This window comes from Myotis yumanensis, unplaced genomic scaffold, assembly GCF_028538775.1.
Source record: "Myotis yumanensis isolate MYYU_CA2020_CCGP unplaced genomic scaffold, mMyoYum1.0.hap1 SCAF_1, whole genome shotgun sequence".
Lineage (NCBI taxonomy): Eukaryota > Metazoa > Chordata > Mammalia > Chiroptera > Vespertilionidae > Myotis > Myotis yumanensis.
The window spans coordinates 141,025,317-141,041,510 of NW_027223752.1; the positions used below are offsets into that span (position 1 = coordinate 141,025,317).

Consider the following 16,194-nt stretch of genomic DNA (forward strand, 5'->3'; position numbering starts at 1 on the left):
CCTTCAGGATGTACCAACTGCAAACTGAGACAGCTGGATGACCACAAACCCTGACCAGCTGGTGAGTGTTGCTCATCCAGTTGCCCTCTAACTGCCCCCCACCCCGCCAGCCTGGTCGCCCCTCATGGGCCCCCCCCCCCCACCAGCCTGGTCGCCCCACGCAGCCGACATCCGAGGCTTGCCTGCGCCTCAGGCCGGCCCTGGGCAGTTGGGGGGCTGAGGGGACTGGGCGCCTCCATCTTGTGGTTGTGGGCGCCGCCATCTTTGAGGGAAGTCAATTAGCATATCCCCTCCTTATTGGCTGTGGGTGCCACCATCTTTGTGATGGTGTGAGGGTCAATTAGCATATTCCCTCTTTATTAGATAGGATAGTTAATGGTGGAAATAAATGGAATTGTTTTAATTTTTTAAAATTCCATTTATTTCCACCATTGCCTATCACCTTTATTTGATTTTGGGGGGAGGGGAAGGGTATTGCTCTAGGGCTTGCAGTATACATTTTAAACTTATCAGACTACTTTTGAGTAATATTTATACCACTTTATGTGTAATATAAGAACTCTTCCAACACTGTATTTCTATTTTCCTTCTTCCATCCTTTGTGTTACTGTTTTCCTGTATTTTACTTCTACCCTATGTTATCAGCCCCATAATATATTCTTAATAATGTTTTTAAAGAAATTTAAAATGAGTAGAAATTCATGATCCTGCTGATGTTCTTCATGCCTACGTGAGGAGTAATATCATGGAGGGAGTGCTTTGATCTAAAGAAGTTACTTTAGTTTGTATGTTTTAACATTTCTCAGTGAATAGGTCTGCTGGTGATGATATTTTTTGTATGTAATTTGTGATTTCACCTTCTTTTTTTGTTTTGTTTTCTGATGCGTCCAGGGCATGAACCAGGCACAGGCACAGACCAAAAACCAAGCTGGGATAAATAAAGAGTTACTTTGTCCCTGGCTGATATGAGACAAGCCTCACCAATCCAGGCGCAACTCTACCCAGGAGAGGGACATCATCTTCATTTTTGAAATATATTTTTGCTGATAGAGAAATCTAGGTTGACAATTTGTAAGTTTAGGACTTTAAAGGTACTGTTCCACTGTTATTTTTTATTTTGCATAGTTTGATTAGAAGTCTACTATAATTTGTATTTTTATTCCTGTTTATAATGTCTTGTTTTCTGAATGTTTTAAGACTGTCTTTATCAGTGACTTCCAGCAATTTGATGACGCTGTGCCTTGATATCATTTTTTTACTGTGTTATTAATTATGGTTAGGGTTCATTTATATTCTTACATCAGTGGGAATATAGTTTTTATTAAATTTGGGAACATTTGGGCATTTAAAAATACATTTACTCCATTTTTCACTTCCTGTGAAACTCCATACATGTTAGACAGCTTTATTTTTCCTACATGTCTTTGAGGTTCTGTTAATTTTTTTCTTCTGTGTGCTTAAATTTGTAGACATCCCATTGCTATATCTTCAGGTTTATTTATCATTTCTTCTGCAATGTCTAATCTGTTAATCCTATTTAGTGAAAGTTTCAGTTAAATTTTTTTAATTTTTTTATTTGAGAGAGATCAATTTGTTGTTCCACTTATTTATGCATTCATGGGTTTATTCTTGCATGTGCCCTGACTGGAGCTCAAACCTGTAACTTTGGCATATGAGGACTACACTCTAACCAACTGAACTACCCAGACAGGGTCAAAAGTTCCACCTAGATATATTTTCATCTCTAGAATTTCCATTTGCTCCTTTTTTATATCTTTTTTTCCCTTTTGGTGTATATTATTTTTTTCTTTATTGATTAAGGTATTACCTATGTGTCCTTATCCCCCCCCCCCCCTTAATGCCCTCACCCCCCGTTGTCTGTATCCATTGGTTAGGCCTATATGCATGCATATAAGTCCTTTGGTTGATCTCTCTCCCTTACCCCACCCTCCCCTAACCTTCCCTCTGATGTTTGACGGTCTGATCGATGCTTCTCTGTCTCTAGATCTGTTTTTATCTTTTATTTCTCTCTTCATTATGTTCATCTGTTTGTAATTTCCTTGAGTATACAGATAATAGTTCCAATAAACATTCTTATGTGTTAGTTCCATCATCTCTTTAATTTCTGGATTTATTTCTAAGGACTGATTTCTCCCCACTGGTTACTGGTCATTTTCCTGGCCCTTCATGTGTTCAGTAACTTTTTTATTAGAGTCTTGCCTTTGTAGAATTTTACATTCTTGACAGCTGCATTTTTTGGGGGGGTGGGATGGGGGAATATTCCTTTTAAATTTATTACTTTGTTCTGACCTTTTTATAAGTTAGTTATATGTGTTATCCATCTTCATCTTTTTAAAAGTTAACTTTTAGGCTTTTTAAAAAAGCAAATCTAGAGTAGCTTTCTCTCTCAGGCTACTCCCTAGCACTAGGACATTGCCCTTGTGTGAATTCTTGGGATCTTTCAGATTTTGCTTCCTTGGTAATAGTCCTTACCTTGAAAGTTCTTTACTCAGACTTGTAGAGATTTACAATATCCATGACTAGATTAGCAGTCAGCCAGAGTTTCAAGATAATTCCTGTGCAGATTTATGGAGTCTTTTCTCTTCATAACAGCACTCTCCCAGTGTTCTGTCCTCCAAATTTTAGCCCCCTGGGTTCCCCAAACTCTGATTTATACAATAAGAACTTCTGGTTCTTTTTGGGTTTCCCATCCATATGGCACAGTTCATAAAATGACTTGTAGGCCTAATGCAACAGCAATAATGGGGCTTACTGCCTGTTTCCGTTCTCCTTGGGATCAGAGTCTGTTGTCCCATGTTTGAAATTGTTTCCTTTTTTTCCAGTGTTCTATTTGGATATGATGAAAAGTCCAGATCCTGTTAATCCCTTGTGGCTAGAAATGGTAGTATGCTATTTTAATCATACCCTTTATTTACTACATTTAACACATATTTATGGAACGCCTGCTATGAAAAGCCCAGAAATACAAAGATAAATGAATCACAGACTAAAAGTTACAATATTGCGGTAGCTTTCAAATGTGGCCCCATATTCTTTAATATTCCTTCCACCAAGAAGTGAGATTTCTTCTCCTTGAGTAGAGACACCGTGGCTCCTTTTCCAGTACACTATGACTGAAATAATGCCATGCCCATTTCCTAACTCAGGTCTTAGGAAAGTGATAGTTTCCATTTCCTGAGTCTTGAAAATGTTCAGTTCAATATTCTGGGAGGAACCAAACAGTCACATAGGAGGTTCCCTGTAGTTGTTCTGACTAACAACCCCAATGACCCAACCAACTGCCAGCATCAACTGCTAGACTCGTTAATTGTGTAAGTTTTCAAAAGATCACAGCCCCAGGTGTCATCATCCCACCCTTTGAGCCATCCCTGCTGATAGGGAGCGAGACAGGAAAGCTGTGTTTGAGGAACACTGACCACATTTCCAATTTGCAAGCAAAAGAAATAATGATTGTTGCCCTAAAATACCAACTTTGGGGTAATTTTTACATAGTAAAAAACACCTGGAACAAATACAATACCATTAAGTGCTGTGGTAGAGGCGACCAATATCAAATTAACAAATATTTATTACATGCCTATTTCCAGTAAGGTACTGCATCAGGAAAGGCTTCTGAAAAATGAAATATGTGTGGAGGTTTACAGAAGGTATAGAATCAGAGCAGGAAAGGCAAAAAGAATTGCTTGTTTAAAGCCATGGAAAGTCTGGGGGCATCAGAAAAACTAAAGTAGGGGATATGAATAAACTTTGAGGAGCCTGAGGGAGGGGTGGGAGGGATGGAGGGGATAAATGGGGGGAAAAGTGAACATCTATAATACATTCATCAATAAAAATAAATAAAGACTAAAAAAATTAGAAAATGTGATAAAAAACAAAAAACTGTGAGATGAGGTATTCAGGGACCAGTTCAGTAACGATGTAGTACTAAAGAATTAGGATTTAATCCTGAAGGCAGGAGGCTGATCTGCATGCTTGAATCATGCAGTTAATGTATCATTTATTTAATGACTGTCTTTGCCATAGGTTATTATACTCCGAAAATGGTTATATCACATAGAGCTTTTATCCCTCTGGTATTTCCAGCTTCTAGAACGGTACCTGGCACAAATAAGGAGTTAATAAATATGTATTGAATGACTGAGTGGCTGAAGAACCATGTGAGAATTTCATAGGAATATGATCAGATTTGTGTGCTAGAAAAATAATTTTAGTAGAGATTTGGAGAATGGTTGGGAGATAGACAGGTGTATTAGCTTGGCTGCCATAAGAAATCATCACAGACTGTGTGGCTTAAATAATAGAAATTTATTTATTTTATAGCTCTGGAGACTGGATCCTAGATCAGGGTGCCTGTATGGGTTTAGTCCTGGCTTGCAGACATAGCTGCCTTCTCACTGTGTGCTTACATGGTGTTTCTTCTTACTAATCCCATCAAGAGGACCTCACCCTCATGATCTCATTTAAACCTAATCATTACTTAATCATCCACCAAAGTCCCCATCTCCAAATAGTACCACATTGACATTATGAATATCAACCTATGAATTTTGGGCGAACACACTTCAGTCTATAAGGAAAGGAGAAAACCCGGTAGGAGGTGAATGCAATCATTCATCTAAGAGATAATGAGGATGTGAACTAAAGTAGTGTTAATATTTTTCCTAGGATATTTTCCCCCTAAACATTAAACTTATAGATTTTTCTTGAAGTAGCTCCAATTGCATGTTGCTTTTTTTAATGTATAAGAATTTTCAAAATTATACCAAAGAAAAGATTTAGCATTTTAAATTAACCACAGAATTTAGTAAACACATATTACAGAAATATTTGAATGTGAAATTGACAAAGTTTCTACAGTGTTTTTAAAACTATAGTAAAAATGAAACTCCTGCAGTTTCAATGTTTTCAGGGCTAATAATGAAAAGCTAACCTCAAAATACAAACTCATTTCACTTTTTTATATTTGGCTTTTATGTTAAACATAATAATGTTAAAAACTTAACATTTAAAAATGTTTATTATTTACAGCATATTAATCATAAAAGCCCCAAATAGCGAAAGTCATCCTTCTAAGTCATATTCTAAGTCAGAATATATAGATAATGCTATCAAGATGAACAATTCCCAGTGCTTCACTATTCCCAGTGCTCACATATTGATAATCAAGGCTTGAACAATTTGATCCATAGATTATTGCTGGCAACAGAATAATTCAGTCTCATTACTGAACCACAAAGTACATCCAAATGCATTTCCATAAACATTTGGCTATGATACAAAGTGATTATAATAATGTGCACCAGCTCTGCTCAGAAACTTGAAGCGGACAAGTTGTCCCCTGATTCTGTCAGCCCAGGAATCAACAACTGGTTTTTGATAGAAAATGCTCTGGTTCACACACCAATAATGATGTTTAGGACGAATTTTATACTGCCAGAATGAAACACAAGTAAGCTTTTGGCACTGGCTCCTCAAAATGTTAAGAACCAGTGTTACAAATGTACCACATTTTTTTACATTATGTTTTCATTTTTTTCTGCTTTTGAAAGTTGGCTCATCATTAAAATATTTGAAAAACACAAACTGCATAGAAAACTAAAAACCAACCCAAATGTTACCACTCAGAGAGGATCATGTAATAATATTCTCATGTATTTCCTTTCAGACTTAAAAAATCTGGGTTATTTTGTAATTCTGCATGGTTTTGTAACCTGCTTTTAAAAACTTATGTATTTAGATGTCATTCTATGTAAAGATAGATCTATATTATCACCTTTAATAGCTGTGGAGTTTTTACTAGTACAGCGTGTCTACTGTATTTACTGGACCAATACTAATTATAATTATTGCTTATACTTATTTAATGCTTACTATAAGCTAATGAACTAAGGGTTTCACTTGTATTAATCCACTTGATCTTCACAACCCTATTATTTCTCCTGTTTCTTAAAGAAGAGGAAACTGGGACCCCAAGAAGTGAAGTAATTTGTCCGATCTCTTGAGAGCTTGTTTGGAGGTTCTAGCAGGGGAGCGCAGTTACTCGTATACCCTTGACCGAAGACCGGTCCTCTCCTCGGGGGGGGGGGGGGGGGGGGAAGGTCGTCCTCTTCGACCGAGCGCGCAGCTTCGGGAGGGACGCACATGGATCGGTGAGGGAGGAGGGGGACACCCGCCTAGCCAGCCAGATCAGCCGAATCAACCCTGGCGATCAATGGGGTGACAGATGTCGCAGCCAGATCGCCCTCACATCCAATTTGTCCGATCTCTTAATATTGGACATTTTAGTGGTGATCAATGCTTGGTAATATATGCAATGTTGTTATGAATATCTTTGCTCATGTTCTTAAAGGATGTCTTTAGGATAAATTTCAAAAAGTAGAATTGCTGGGTACAAAGGTGTTCACATTTTTAAAGGCTTTGGTTACATACTTCCAAATATTTCCTTGAGGAAGAATATATTAATTTACACTTAATTCAACAGTGAGAAAGTATGATTCCACATTTCTAATTCTATGTCTGAATGACAAAAATGTATCCAAATACTACTTTAATTTGCATTTTCACTTTTAGAAATGGAACTTCATTCTTAATGGATGTTTGTAAGCACTCTTTGTACACCACTACTAATACTGTTGCTGACATTTTGCAAACATTTGTTTACATGCTACATTTGGAAGCGCTCTATTTTTGGACATAATTTACCTAATTTCAGTTCTCCTGCAAGATGCTGTTTGTTCCAAATGGGACGCAACATCTAGCAGATGCTCCTTAAAATTTCGACATTTGTTAAATAAACGTTAGTGAAATTAGTAAGTAAACATTTTAAGTGGTTAGGAATCACTAATCAATTTCTAGTCCCATTTTTCAGTTTTCTTTTTTGCTCGGTTTAGGGGGGCATTCTTGGGTTATGACACTTATTTTCCAACCAGCACAGCTGCCTAGTGACTGCACAGTTAGTCAGCACCCACCCACGCCCAACTAGAAGCGTTTTCCAGGGATTCTGCAGCCGGGCGTTCAGGGAGACTCTGGGGAAGGTGCCAGCGAGACCTCAGCCCTCTCCCGGGAGCGCCCGACACTCCCCTCTCCTGGGATTCCAGCCCAGCCGTCCAGCTCACATGACTTCATCCAAGCAAGCTTGTCACCGCGGACAGCAAATTACTCATAGCCTCTCTACCTTGTTGACTCCAAATGCAGGCGTTCCCATCCCCCTCCAAAGGGAACTACAAAGTTAGGACCACCAACCGAAGGGGGGAAAAGGGGTCTCGCTCAACACAAACGCGACCCCTTTTCTTTCCCAGCCCGTGTCACTCCTGGGATGGTTAGTCGGCTTCCGCGAGCCTGGAGGACCCCGTCCCCCGCAGACTGCCAGCCAAGGCACAAGAAGAAAACGCAGGCATTATTGCCACTCTCTTGTATGATTAATCAAAAGAGAAGTCGGGTGGAGGGGACGCTTCGGTTGGACCTGTTTTGGAGGGGCAGTTTCTGGGCAGGTTCTGGTCAGGCAGCGCTGAGGCCACCCCGCTTCCCGACAGGCTCCACGCGGGGGCCATTCTGGGCTCCTTAGCCGTGGCCGCCGCTGTCGCTGCTGCCGCCGTCGCGGTTGCTGGGGTTCGGTGAGACGATAGCCTGTCGCGGACCCCGTAGGGTCCGTGTCAGTCGCTGTTTTTGCCTGAGGGGTCCTCCTTCCTCCGCCGCACCCTGACTCCCGTGGTGTCGACGGGGAGTCCCTGCGGACACCTCGGCACGCAGTGGAGATGCCTCTCTTTGCCACTAATCCCTTCGATCAGGATGTCGGTAAGTGCTTCTGCCGCTCCCGGCGCACCGCCCCCCGGACTGCAGCCCCACTCTGCCCGCTCTCTGCGGACACTCTGGACCCCGGGACCAGGCCAGGCTGTCCCCCTTACCTGAGGCTCCAACCTTAAGAGTTCGGAGGAGGTCGCGGGCTGGGCGCATCCTCTTTGAAAGAAGATGGGAGCCCGCGGAATGGGCCTTGAGCTGGGACCGTGGGTTTGGAAAGACTGGCCCGAAGGGTTCGGTGGAGAGAGCTCGGGAGGAACAGCTGGCGCGGCATCTGGTGCTGGGACCGAGCTGCTGGGAGAAGCGAGCTGGGAGGGCCGGGGAGGGGCGCCTCGGCTCGGGGGTGATGCTGAGTCCGCGCTCCAAGTGGGATTCTCGGCCACAGCTGAGGCCGAATGGAGGACCCGAGCTGCTGGAAGTGGGGGCGCGGACCGTGGATCTGAGAGCGCCAGTTTGTTTGGGATTTAAAACGCCCCTCCCCCCTTTTGTTTTTCTGAATCACTGGCAGTAGGTACCGACCGGCCATACCGATTCAACAGGTTCGCTTTTGTTTATCTTCTTCTGGCTTAAGGGCATTAACTGCACGAGTTGGAGTTTGCGAGGAGAGAATTTTGGGGTGATCTGACTGCAGTTATTGTAGTAAAGAAAGGTGAAGGACAGCTGTGAGTGGAGTTGCCTCTGTATTTTCGTGGTGAAGGGTGGGTGTCAGGTTTTGCTTTTTTAACCCTTCCTCACAGCGTATCACTGAAGCTTGGAGGTTTGGGGGAAGGCCAGAAGAGGGTTAAATCTTACATCTGCCACTTCCTAGCTGCGTGAAATCAAGGGCAAGTCACTTCAGCTCTTTGGGCCCCGGTATCCTCATCTTTAAAGAGAGAAAAACACATTCTCTTCATGGTTAAATAATACGTGTTAAGTGCCTACTGCAGTGCCTTTATATAGTAGTCACCTAAATGATGGCCTTTTTTTTTTTTTTGGTTCAAGTTTAAATGAATGTCCTAAATAACAGTGGATGGAACTTTAGAGTTCACCAGTAATACTTGTAAATAATTCATTGGAAAATTGCATTTAATCTAGTAAGCACTTAGCACACACTATTTACAGGACACTCTTCAGTGACTTAAGAAATTGAGGTACTGATAAGACATGGTTGCTTCCCTTTAAGTAGTTTTACAAATTATTATATTAATTTCTAGGGCAAATGCTTCAAGTAAAACAATTTCTTAGTAACTGCTGCTTTCGTTTCCAGTACCTTTGTCTAGTTGTTTTATAATCTAGCTTCCAGTTCACTTTTATATCCTACTGACTCTTTTAATGCACATTTTCACTGCGATCAGATAAATTTCTTAATGTCAAAACCTTTCTCACTATCTACAGCCACCAGTTCAAAGCAGGCTCCTTCTTGCCTTTATATGTTTGCGTCTTTTATTTCTTCTACCTTTCTACATGTCCTTGTGATGAAAGGCCAGCTCAGGGATTGTTTCTTGATAACTCTATCCTAGGGTTTTTCAGTAGCAACAGTATGATGGTTTGGACCAGATAAATGTCTTTGGTGTATGTGTATGTGTTTGTTCTATCCTGCGCAATGTAAGCATCCCCGACAAATACCCACCAGATGCCAGTGGCACCTCCCTTCCCCAGTCATGATTTAAAAGATTTCCGAAAATTGCTAAATGTTCCTTAGGCCCACAAAATAGCTCCCAGTTGAGAACTGCTCTAACTCACCATAATCTCCACTCTCTTCAAAACTCCTGCAACACCATTTATCTTTACCAAATTATTTGGCATCCTTTTTTATGCTCCTTAATTATTTAATTACATAATAAGTGCTTAATATTTGTTGAATTGAGAACGTGTCATGTGAGCTTGCCAGATAGTAACTTTCCTGAGTATAGGAACATTGTTTTGCTCCAGAAAAGCTTACTTTTTAAAGTTAGTCAGGTTTGGGCATTTTGATCATATTCTCTTCTCATGATCCATGTATCAAAATATCATGAAAGTTATCTAAGAAGACCTGTCAGAGACTCCCAGTAAATAATCCTTGGACAGAGTCCTATAGACTCCTATGTTAAATATTTTACTAGGATAGCATGTAGAATATAGTATGTAGAATACATTTAACTGAGTATGTCAGTGGTATTAAAGTCCTCTCACTAAATCACTTGATATAATTATTTACCATTTAACATTAGTATACATTTGTACTTAAAAATTATCTTCTACCCTATTCATAAACTGAAATGGTGAATAAGGAATTCATGAACCGATTTATGTAATATAGCATTTTATATAAAGAAGCAAAATACTGACAATAGCTTTTCCATTGAAGAAATGTCTAGATGTGTTATCAGAATGTAAGCTCCACGAGGACAGGGATTTTTGTTTTGTTCACTATGTTATTCCCAGCATGCAGTGTGTCTGATACTAATAAACATTCAGTAAACAGTTACTGAATAAGTGGATCTCATTTTGGATATTTCTTGTGAAGTTCAACTCTTGAATTATAAATATAACTCATTCCATCAAGCTTTTATTTCCAAGTCCCTAGTGACTTCCATTCCATCTTGCCAAATTCAATAGTCAACAGTCAATTCCTAGTCCATTTTTTTGTTGTTATCTCTTAGCATTCCTCTTTGATATACTTTATTCAGTTGGTTTCCAGTACACCAAACTTTTTCTGATTTTCTGCTTTAAGTCCTTTTTAAGACTTTTTTGGCTTATCTTTTTTGTGACTTCCAAATGTTGAACTGAACCTGGAGCTCAGATCTAGACCTTCTTTCAAATTTTGTTCCCTTAGAGTCTTAGGAGGCAGTTTAGCTTAGCTTTAAGAATTCAGATTCTGGAGCTACACTGCCTGAATTCATTTCCCAGGTTTGCTGCTTACCAACGGTGTGACTTTGGTCTAGTTGCTTAGATACTCTGTGCCTCAGTTTTCTTTAATATGGAATATAGAGATAGTAATAGTTCTACTCATTCTTTCATCATTACCTATTTCAGTAGATGGCATCATTGATATTTCCTGTCACTCATCTCTATTGTCTAGGAGTCATCAGTGATTCTTCATTTTCTTTCACACTCCACATCCATTCTATCAGGACAATGTGCCCTGACTGGGAATTGAACTGTGACCTCCTGGTTTCTAGGTTGATGCTCAACCACTGAGCTACGCCGGCTGGGCAACTTTTTTTTTTTTTTTAAATCACCTGAGGATATTTTTTGTAATTGTTTTATTAGAGAGAAAGGGAGAGGGATGAGGAAGGGAGAGAGAGAGAGAGAGAGAGAGAGAGAGAGAGAGAGAGAGAAAGAGAAACATTGGTTGCCTCTTGTACACACCCTGACCCCCAATCTGGGTAAGTATCCTGACCTGGAATCAAGCCCACGACCTTTTGGTGTCGAGACGATGCTCCATCCAACTGAGCCACAGTGGCCTGGACTCTACTTTAAAATATATCCAGAATCTCCTCACTTCTCCTTACCTCACCACTATTATTTTACTCCAGTCATCATAACTTCTTTCATAGACTATGGCAAAAGCTTTTTATTAGGCTTTCTTTGCTACCACTCTTACCCCATATAATCAGTTCTCATCTACAAAGCTCAGTGATCTTTGAAAAATGTCAGATAATGTCACCTGCTCAGCATTCTCCAGTAGCTTCCCATCCCACTTACAAGGAAATGCAATTCCTTATTGTGGTACCCAATCTGACTCCTTCCTCTGTCTGATGTGATTTTGATCCCCGCACACTCACTTTCATCTAAGCCTCTTGGGTCTGAATACTCTAAGCTCATTACTGTCTTTGTATCTATCTTGTGCTGTGTGCTTTCCCAGGGATATTCTTCCCTCAGGTATTTGAAGGTCTTCAATCACATCATTCAAGACTGTTCAAAACAGTTTATAAGAGAGGCTTTCCCTAACTGCCTTCTGCAAAAAAATATTAATCTTTACCAACTCACTGTTTTCTTGTTCCATCTTATTATTTTGCAGTATTCAACTACATTGATTGATTGATTGATTGACTGACTGTATGGAATATAAACCCTATAAGGATAAGAACTTTTTTTTAACCCTTTTATTGAAGTTATTGAGGTGACATTGTTTAATAAAATTATACAGGTTTCAGGTGTACAATTCTGTAGTTCATTATCTGTATATTATTTGTGTGTTTACCACCCCAAGTCAAGCCTCCTCCTATCACCATTTATTCCCCCTTTATCCTCTTCTAAGGACTTTTCATTTCTATGCCCAGTACCTTAGGGACAGAACATAGTAAGCACTCAATAACTATTTATCATAGATCTGCAGTCTCGTATTTCTAAATATGTGTGGTTTGTTTTTTTTTAAAATTGATTTTAGAGAGAGAGGGATAGCCATTAGAAACATAAGTGTTAATTGATTGGCTGCTTCCTGCATGCCCCCTGCCGGGATCAAGCCGGAAACCCTGGGCATGTGCCCTGACCAGGAATCCAGCTGGTAGCTTCTTGGTGCCTAGGTTCCTGCTCAACCACTGAGCCATACCAGCCAGGCACCAGTCTTGTATTTCTATTTAGTGTTTTGTTATCACCTAAAAATATAAATCTATCAGAAAATTGAACTTACCTTTCCTAGTCTGGTTCTTCCGCCATTATTTAGTAGTTTTTTAATGTTCTAGTTAGTTTGACTTGAAATCCAAGAGGCATTTTGAATCATTCCCCTGCTTCTGCTAAATCATCAAGTTTTGTTTTTATAATAGTACATTTGCATTACTAGTCAGATTATTTTGGACCAGTTCGTATCCTACAGTTGGACATGTTTTTCCTTTGTTTTGCTTAGTCTACTCTGTCATAAACCACAGCCAGATTAATCTTCATAAATATTAATGTCCCATTCTCTTGCAGTATGGTGTAATGGAAGGACCTTGGGCTTTGGGTTTTTGTTTTTTCTTTTTTATAATTCTTTATTGGTGACAGTATTACATATGTCCTCCTTTTTCCCCCATTAGCCTCCTCCAATCTCCCTCCCCCCACCCCCTGCCCCAGACCTTCAGCACCTTATTGTCTGTGTCCATGGGTTATGCATGTATGCATACCAGGTCTTTGGTTGATTACCTCCCTCCCATCTACCCTCCCTCACCTTCCCTCTGAGATTCTGCACTCTGTTCCATGCTTCCATGTCTCTGGATCCACTCTGTTCATCAGTTTATTTTCTTACTTAGGTTCCACATACGAGTGCAATCATGTGATACTTGTTTTTCTCTGACTGACTTATTTCACATAGCATGATACTCTCCAGGTCCCTCCATGCTATCTCAAAGAGTAAGAGATTCTACTTTTTTACTGCTGCATAGTATTCCAGGATATAAATGTACCACAGCTCTTTTATCCACTCATCTACTGATGGGCACTTGGGCTGTTTCCAGATCTTAGCTGTTGTAAGTTGTGCTGCTATGAACATAAGGGTGCATACATTCTTTCTGATTGGTGGTTCAAGTTTCTTAGGATGTATTCCTAGAAGTGTGATCACTGGGTTAAATGGCAGATCCATATGTAATTTTTTGAGGAAACTCCATACTGTTTTCTATAATGGCTGCACCAGTTTGCATTTCCACCAGCAGTGTACTAAGGTTCTTTTTTCTACACATCCTCACCAGCACTTGTCATTTGTTGATCTGTTGATGGTAGCCATTCTGACAGGTGTGAAGTGATACTTCATTGTCGTTTTGAGTTTATTGTTGTGTATGGTGTAAGGTGGTGGTCTAGTTTCACTTTTTTGCATGTATCTGTCCAATTTTCCCAACACTATTTATTGGAGACTTTCTTCACTCCATTGTATGCTCTTGCCTCCTTTGTCAAATATTAGTTGACTGTAATGTCTTGGGTCTATTTCTGGGTTCTCTGTTTTCTTCCATCCTATATAATAAAAGGCTAATATGCAAATGACCGAACTGCAGAATGACTGGTCGCCATGACGTGCACTGACCACCAGGGGACAAACACTCAATGCAGGAGCTGCCCCCTGGTGGTCAGTGTGCTCTCACAGGGGGAGTGCCCCTCAGCCAGAAGCCAGGCTCATGGCTGGCGAGCACAGCAGCGGTGGCGGGAGCCTCTCCTGCCTCCGAGGCAGCACTGAGGATGTCCAACTGACGGCTTATGCCCGCTCCCCGTGGATCAGGCCTAAGCTGTCAGTTGGACATTCCCTGAGGGCTCCTGGACTGGGTGCAGAGCAGGCTGAAAGGCCCCACCCTCCCAAATGCACGAATTTTGTGCAGCGGCTCTCTAGTTGATCTATATGGCATTGGGTTTAAATTGCAGCTGAAGCATTTGCTCTTAGTAAGTGGGCAAAGTATGGACTTAGGCAAGTATAGAACCCCATGAGTTCATTTTCCACCTCTGTAAATAGGGATAAAAATATTTACCTCATGGAGTTGTTATGAGGAATACTTACAAAAACACTGACATTCTCTTTACTGGAATTGAGTATGCTTCAAATATCTTAAATTCAGCATGCTCAAAATCATACTTAAACTTTTCTTCTCTAGTGTGCTTTTCTGTTCTGATGACTGGTTCCTTAGTTTACTTAGTCAGATACATATGTCAAGAATCTGCAGGTTGTTCTTGACTTCTGTAGTTGTAATTCTCTACATTCTAAACAACAAGTATATACTGTCTTCTGTGTGGCAGGCACACTGAATATGCCCTCACGGATTCTGGCGTTGCTGTGTGTAGTCTGGATGCTTTATCTTCCTAATAGATTGGCTCCTTTTTACCTCATCAGCCTCACCTTCCACTACTTTTCCTCAAGGTGTAGTTCTTTCCTTGTTGGCTTTATACTATTGTTTTTTCAGGTGTGGATCCTCTGTCCTGACAACCCTTCTCTTAATTAGTCTTTATTAGGGTCAGTTTAAGGGGCCTTTGCATGTAAAGCAGTTAGCACATTACCTGGCATATAATAATCAATAGTTACATTTTAGCTCCTCTTATAAAGTTAGGAATAATTGTGGTGTCTGTGGATACTACTTGGATTCTGAGGGGTGGTACCAGTTGCTGTCAAAATATACTCAGGAGAATAAAAAAAAGATACTCAGATAAAATTAAGCATACAGATGTGTTAAAGTTCTGCTATCCACTGGGTTAAGAAATTATCCTCATTGTTTCTTCTTTTCCTATTTTCCCTTTTCCTGTAAGCGATTCTTTCTAATGCTTTTAAGTTTTCATTTCTCTTTTGTGCTCTTCTCTTTCATTTCTCTTTTGATGCCTATCTCTTTCTGATTAGTAGAGCTTCAGATTGCTTTTCTTTGTAGATACGATTTCCAGTGGTCAGGAGGTACAGGGAATTTGCTGAAACATTTCTGAAAAATTGATTTTCATAATCCCAAAAAGAGGACAGTTTAAGACTTGCTTTCTTCATTGATCATTTTTGAAAAGCATCTCTAAGCTGATTGAAAATCTTTTTCCTATAAGCATGTCTCACCTCCCTAAATCTTTTGACAGTCATAAATTTTGATAAAGTCAAAAGAAGCAAGCTGCTTATCAGAAAAAAGTTCTCCAATCCATTGAGGCTATTGAAATTTAAATGAGGCTGTGTATGTTATCTTCTGGGTATTGCTGGGCAAATTGATCAATCTCTTATTGAGTATTTGTGTAAGGATAATCTGAGGATGAAATGGGATCATTAAGAAGTTTTGAATTCTTTAGAAGCAAGTCTGTTTTTGTTGTCACTTTTCCTTTTCCCACAAATCCTGTTTTGAGGGTCTTAGAGAGTAAATAGTTTTGACGTCATTAGCTGTTCACAAAACCAGGTTGAACTGCTGCAAGTAGTTTATATTCTTCTGGTTTAAAAAATATTTGTATTATCACTGAGAAGAATTCTGCTTGTTGACCTTGAGGCAGTATCAGTAAATGATATGAATGGATTTAGAGCTCTGAATGGGTTGCATTTCTGATCTGTCTGTATATGTATGCTTGAGTCGGATACTGATACTGTTTATGCATAGGAAAATAACGAAGATAGTTCATGAGTGTTCAGCATATCATCTGTTAATGACTATACTAGACACTCCTGAATATGACCTAATTTGGGAACAGTAAGATCATACTTAGTTATGATAATAGGTAACATATTTGATCAGACATAGTTCTGTAATTTCTAGTTATTACCTTTTTAATATTAAGTTTTAATAAGCATAACAGTTATGCTTTTAAATAAAGTGATGGGTTTTAAGATTTAAGTGTGTTCTTTTTTGAAAAAATGCACTATGCTTTTAAAAAAGTCTGCTTGGCTACCAGTCAGTAGGATGATGAATTAATTACAAAGGCATTACAGATCAAAGTAGTAACTTGCTTCCCTTTTCTAAGAAGTAGTAAATGTTAGCCTGGAGGATATTGTTTAGGACGACACTCTGA

The 16,194-nt window shown here is 39.8% G+C and overlaps 1 protein-coding gene and 1 non-coding gene across 4 annotated transcripts in view; one reads left to right on the forward strand and one right to left on the reverse strand.

Moving 5' to 3' along the window:
• Positions 1-879: 879 nt before the first annotated feature.
• Positions 880-1,015, reverse strand: LOC139001433 (small nucleolar RNA SNORA48). Its single transcript, XR_011470018.1, has one exon. It is a non-coding gene; the product is annotated as a small nucleolar RNA SNORA48 (small nucleolar RNA).
• Positions 1,016-7,591: 6,576 nt separating this feature from the next.
• The window catches only part of STAM (signal transducing adaptor molecule), a 97,624-nt gene continuing 89,021 nt past the window's right edge, over positions 7,592-16,194 (forward strand). For all 3 annotated transcript variants that reach the window (XM_070432408.1, XM_070432398.1, XM_070432389.1), the window contains exon 1: positions 7,592-7,815. In XM_070432408.1, coding sequence (XP_070288509.1) covers positions 7,776-7,815 — 40 coding nt within the window. In that variant the 5' untranslated portion in view covers positions 7,592-7,775. The remainder of the gene's footprint in view (positions 7,816-16,194) is intronic.